The sequence below is a fragment of the Marmota flaviventris genome, chromosome 1 (assembly GCF_047511675.1).
Source record: "Marmota flaviventris isolate mMarFla1 chromosome 1, mMarFla1.hap1, whole genome shotgun sequence".
NCBI lineage: Eukaryota > Metazoa > Chordata > Mammalia > Rodentia > Sciuridae > Marmota > Marmota flaviventris.
The window spans coordinates 214,087,142-214,093,518 of record NC_092498.1 but is presented as its reverse complement, the minus strand read 5'-3'; the positions used below and the strand labels follow the sequence as shown (position 1 = coordinate 214,093,518).

General features: G+C 41.3%; 1 protein-coding gene across 1 annotated transcript; it reads left to right on the top strand.

Annotated features, from left to right (window-relative positions):
- Positions 1-254: 254 nt before the first annotated feature.
- LOC114107501 (olfactory receptor 7E178-like) lies at positions 255-1,268 on the top strand. The gene has a single exon (XM_027954907.3). The coding sequence runs from the start codon at positions 255-257 to the stop codon at positions 1,266-1,268; it is 1,014 nt and encodes a 337-aa protein (XP_027810708.3).
- The last annotated feature ends 5,109 nt before the right edge of the window (positions 1,269-6,377 follow it).

Below are 6,377 nucleotides of genomic sequence, written 5' to 3'. Positions count from 1 at the left end.
CCAAATTGCTGAGGCTGCCGTTGAATTTATCTCTGCCTCTTGAGTCACTGGAATTACAGGTCTGCACCAACACATCTGGCTTATATTATTGGTCTTATAACATTGTTGAGTGTCTGTAAAGCAGATGTATGTAGAAGGAACAGGAAAACAGAGAAACCAATAGTATGAGAGTTCCAATATGGTTGGGTTTATCACAATGAGAAATACTGCTGAAGGGTATAATCCAGAAGTGTGAATACTTAATATGTGAATATATGAGTTCAAAATACATACAGAACTGTTGGTGCCTGTTTATATGTTTCTTTTTTCCCATTTATTTCAAAAGGTGTACAAATAATATAGAAGAAAAAAATCTAACAATCATATCAGAATTTCATCTTTGTGGTTTCTCAGAAGATCCGGACCTTCAGCCCATCCTCTTTGGACTGTTCCTGTCCATGTACCTGGTTACGGTGCTTGGGAACCTGCTTGTCATCCTGGCTGTCATCTCTGACTCCCACCTCCACACCCCCATGTACTTCTTCCTCTCCAACCTGTCCTTGGCTGACATCTGCTTCATCTCCACCACGGTCCCAAAGATGCTCACGAACATTCAGACTCACAGCAGAGTCATCTCCTATGTGGGCTGCCTGACACAGATGTCTCTTTTTGTCATATTTGCATGCATGGATGATCTGCTTCTGACTGTAATGGCCTATGACCGCTTCATGGCCATCTGTCACCCCCTGCATTATCCAGTCATTATGAACCTTCATCTGTGTGGATTCTTAGTTTTGGTGTCTTTGTTGTTTGCTCTTTTTGAATCCCAGCTTCATATTCTGATTGCATTAGAGTTTACCCACCTCACAGAGGTGGAAATTTCTAATTTCTTCTGTGACCCTATTCAAGTCCTTAGTCTTTCCTGTTACGACAACTTCTCTGGTAACATGATCAAGTATTTTATTGGTGCCATCTATGGTTTTCTCCCAGTCTTAGGGATCCTTTTATCTTACTATGAAATTGTTTCTTCCATTTTGAAGATCCCATCTTTGAGTGGGAAGTACAAAGCCTTCTCTGCCTGTGGGTCTCACCTGTCAGTTGTTTGCTTATTTTATGGAACAGGCATTGGAGCATACCTTGGTTCAGCTGTGTCATCCTCACCCAAGAAAGATGTGGTGTCTTCAGTGATATACAGTGTGGTCACCCCCATGATAAATCCCTTTATCTACAGCCTGAGGAATGAAGACATTAAAAATGCCCTGAGGAGGCTCCTCAGTAGAATAGTCTAATCTCAGGACTTTTGGCCTCCATTTGATAAGTAGTTAGGAAAATGCAATAAAATGAAACAAATAAATCTGTAAATACTGCGTTATTAGTAATATTTTTGTAATTTATTGGATTTTATGTATCAAGATATTTAATAGCAGATTGATGGCTGTCATTCTTTGGGAGAGATAAATGGGGACTTTTAATTGGAATTTTCAAAATTGTAGTTGTATGAACATTGAATATGAATATCTGTTTGGAAACTGGTACAGTTTGAATCTGTTCTGTCTCCCAAAGACTCGTGTGTTGAAGGCTTGGTCCAAAGCATGGCTGTGTTCAGATGCTGGGTGAGAAATGGTTGGTCCATGAGAGTTCGGACCTCATCTGTGGATTAGTCCACAGATGAATTCAGAGCTCAGTGGACTTCAGAGAGGTGTGAGAAACTGTAGGAGGGGCCACATATCTGGAGGGAGGGGGTTCTTGTGGGAGGGCCTTTGGGGCATGCAACATTTTCTTAGCCAATTTCTCTTCCTTCCTTCCTTCCTTCCTTCCTTCCTTCCTTCCTTCCTTCCTTCCATCCTTCCTTCCTTCCTTCCTTCCTTCCTTCCTCCCTCCCTCCCTCCCTCCCTCTCTCCCTTCCTTCCTCCCTTCCTTCCTTCCTTCCCTGTGTCCCTCCTTTCCTTTCCTTTCGTCTCTCTCTCTCTCTCTCTCTCTTCCTCCCTCCCTCCCTCCCTCCCTTCCTCTGTCTCTTCTTCCAGGCTGATATGAGGTGAGCAGCTTTCCCCTGCCATTCCCTTCTTCTATGATGCTGTGCCTCACCTCCAGCTCCCAGCAATGGAGCCAGCTGACAATGGACTGAAATCTCTGAAGGTGTGCTACAAAATAAGCTTTTCCTCCTTTATGTGATTTTTTCTTTGGCATTTTGTCACAGTAACAGAAAGGTGATTAACACAGAGGTCATACAATTCTTGTGTATCCACATATTATATGAAATCTCACTTATATGCTATGAATCAGTGCACAAGGATTTTGCAATGTATATTGTAATAATGAACTAAAAAAAACTAGTAATGTTTGTCTCCCAGGTAATGTTGCATAGCAGTTTAAAGCCTTCAAAGTAGATGTATGTACTTTTTAGGGAAACTTTAAACTACATGTTGAAACAAATCAGCACATTGCAGGGAAATACGTATTTTGTTGTATATTCCCTAGGTGAGATTTAGGTACTTTTTAGGCATGTGCTTAAGAAAACTATTTATGTATACATAAATAAATGCAGACATGGAGACAACGACAGGAAAATCCACCCTTAAAATTTCTGAGAGTAGTTGCTTTTAGGGCAGAGATGTGCAGGAGAATAATATCAGGCAGAGATGCCAAGAACTGAAATTTTATATGAAGTCATTAAAACTCCTACAAGATTTAGTTATCAAGAACAGTGATTATAATTTTTTGATGGTGAAGTGGATTTATGTAGTTTTTTCTTTTACATTTTTATTGGTGCATTTTAATTGTATGCAGTGTTGGCATCTATTTTGACATTTTTGTACATGCACACAATATAACAACAGAATTCGGTGATGTCACTCCCCAGCACTCCCCCAATCTTCTCCCCTCTTCCATCCCTTGGTTCATTTTCTCTGCTCTACTGACCTCCCTTTGCTTTTCATGCAATAATGCCCCACTTTTCTTTTCTTTTTCCTCTCTATCTTCCACAAATGAAAGAAAGTATGTGACCCTTGACGTTTTGAATTTGACTTACTTTGCTTAACTTAATATTGTCACATTCCATCTATTTTCTGCAAATGATTATTTGCATCAAGAACCTGCTATCCAAAACTGCATCAACGTTCATCCTGAGTGGGGCCATGGTACTCCTGCTAGCGAGGTGTGTTGGGGCTGCTCTCCTGGGTAATGACCTACCAGATACACAGGGCAAACCAGTAAGTTCTGTGAGAGATGACGATTGGAAAAGGGAATGTCCTAAGCATTACCTCCTCCTCACAGTGATGAACATGATGTTTGAGTAGCCACATGGGAGACTGTTGTGGTGATGGTAACCAAAATCTCATGCAAAGCGTTTCTTTTCCTGCCTCAATGATTCTATTTCCCATAAAGTTTCCTCCACAAAGGGAGTAAATACACTCCATTTATACTTATCCTAAGCACTATACGGGTGTATGAAGGTGATGAGGATGAGGAGATCAACCATAAACAACATCATGAATTCCTAATAAGAGATTCCTGAGTGCAAGGTGTTGAACAGTGTTCCATGCAGATTATCTGAATTCATCTGCAAGGTTTTCCCTAAGGTCTACATGGCACTTTATTCTATTTTACAAAAATGGGACAAAGTTTTTTTTTTGTGTGTGTGTGTAACTCATGCTAGGTTTTTAGGTTGAATTACTGCAGCCACATTTGAATTGCACTGTGGAGTTGAGACACAGGGCACATGGGCGAATGGCTCAAAGAGGAAAAAATCAGTGAAAAAGTAGGTAAGACTAGCTGGACACAGACCTTCCCCACAGGGTGTCCCTGGAGCTGCCCACATCCTCTGCATTCTTACAATGAGCCCACTCAACATGAAAAGAAGACCCAGAGTCACACTTGGATTTTATTATGATTCAAGAAACTGACGAGTGGTCAGAGTGTACCTGAGATGTGTCTGCAGTTGAGGCCTCTGGAGCTCTGCTTAGAATGTTCCTAATATTAGGAAAACATTTTAAAAAATCATGCATCAGACCCAGAGATTCACAATTTAGCATCAGTGCTGCTAGATCTACCTACCATTTCTTGAACACGGAGCAGGTTGTTAGTGTCACTGAGAACCAGCAACTGAGGTGGATTCTACTCATACAGTTGCATTGAATACAAATTAAACAGAAAATGTTTGTTCCCCATTACCATGACTTGGAAGTATAAAATAGGGGCAAATTCAAGCACCTTTGGAGTGTAGAAAAGATGTGCTGGTCTCCATGGTTGTGCAGTATGCAGAATACTTCAATTAAGCCAGAGGAACAGAGTCATTACTCCACCATTGAGGAGGCTGCTAGCATTCTCAGGATCTGAGGCACCCAATGGTAAAGCAGGCTGGAAAATACAACATAATTAAATCCAGTCATGGAAATGCCCCTTCCCTGAGTATTTGCTTTTTGTTTGAATGACTCTCTTTTTATCATGCTTCACAGAAGAGTGGTGATCACTGGGTTGGGGTGGGAGGAATGGTGAGTTTTTTCACCTGGGTACACAGCTAAATTCTAGAAGATGGAAAATTTCTGGATTTGAATGATTGTGATCATGGCACAGTAATGCGAATCCAATTAATGTCACCAAAAAATGTACTTAATGTGGTTCAAATGGTCATTTTTGTATTTATATTTTACCCCAATAAAATGGACATTAATCACAGATGTATCTTAAACAGCAAAGAAATAAAAGAAAATAGAATATATAAACTTCTTCCTAATTAGAGTTAGGGCCAGAAACTTATATGATCATTCATTTTCCTTTGCTTCCCCATTAATGATCGGAAATCCCTGGAGATGGGGATTTCATAGACTAATTAATCTAATTATAATTTCTGTGTATTGATCTTCCAAAGTCATATAATAGTCCTCACTCAGCCTGTGCTTGTAGTCCTTCAGTTGATGGCATCGTCCAGTGACCTGTGTAGCCATCTCTCCTCCTGGGGTGTCTGCATCAGGAAGCTCCTGAACACACCATCTGTTCTGTGGACACAGTTGAGCCTTCCCTGGGCTCCACACTTGGTAGGGTCTCAGGACCTGCACTTCTTGGTCATGACCCTGCAGGGAAGCAGCATGATCCAGTAAGTGCAGAGGGGGCCTTGGATGTGGGAAGGACTGGGGAAGTAGTGTTACCTCACATAAGGACACTCACCACAGAGTAGCCAGGTGGGAGGACACCAGCATGCAGCTTCAACCTTGGGGTTGTGGGGTTCATGCTTTTGTTTCAGGTGGGGAGATCAGAAATTCAAAATGTGCTCTCCACCCACACTGGTTCTAATTCACACAGAAATCTCCACCCACAACAGTATAAAATGGGTCCTTCAAGAGTGTTTTCTGAGGTTTAGAAAAGGACTAAAGTTGGTGATGTAAGGATGATGATGAGGATGACAGAAGCCAGAGCACCATGAACTGAGGTGCAGGGCTTCCCAGGCTCAGGAGCTGAGCAAGGTGCTCTGTGTCATTTCATGTGCACCTTCTCACCTTTGTTATATATGTCCACATTATTACTATATTATATAAAATGAAAAAGTGCATTACAATTATGTAACTTGTACTCATTTGTTAGATAGGAGTGAAGCCTTGTTTGCATTTGCGCTGTCTGACCATGGACACAGGGTATCACAGAATCCTGGCAGGCAGTCCCATCAGCAAGCCACTCAGCCACTCTTCCCTGTCACTGCAGAAAGAGAGCCGTTCCCACTGTGCTCTTTCTCGTGGGTTCATGGGGATCACAGGGCAGATCAGTGGGGGCACCTGTTGCATGAACTATGGAAGAACAGCCACAGGTCACAAGAGAGGTCACACTATGGGAGGCTGATGATCATTCAGCACAGATCACGCTCTTGGGCCTCCTCCAGAACCTCCTCCATGCTTGAAAACAGCCTTCTCAATCTCAAAGCAGACATAAGGCAGTTTTGTAAAGGAAAACTGTATGGTAGATGATTATGACATGAAAACAGCAACAGAAAATCATAGCTCACCATTTCAAGACAGTAGGTGTGTCTGGAGACAGGTTTGCGAGATAATGGAAAAAGGCAGAGATTCTAAGACTCAAATTTCTAAGGTAATGATTCATACATCTCTCTGATGTTAGTTCTTCCACAAGTATTATCAGATTCAAGTTTCAATACAGGTAATGGGTATTATGGACAATAAGAGTAGGTAATATTCATGAAGCATGTCCACATGCCAGGATATTTTTAGACATTGGATTTCAGGTGTGGTATAAGAGAAGAACTTTACATGTAGATATGCTGATAAAATTGGTGTTGGTCTGACATCACTGAGTATGGATATTCTAAAATATGCACAAATAGACTAAATAATGGGAGAGAAGTACAAGTTATGCAATGTGAAAGGTTTGTTAAAAAAAATCCTTGCATAACC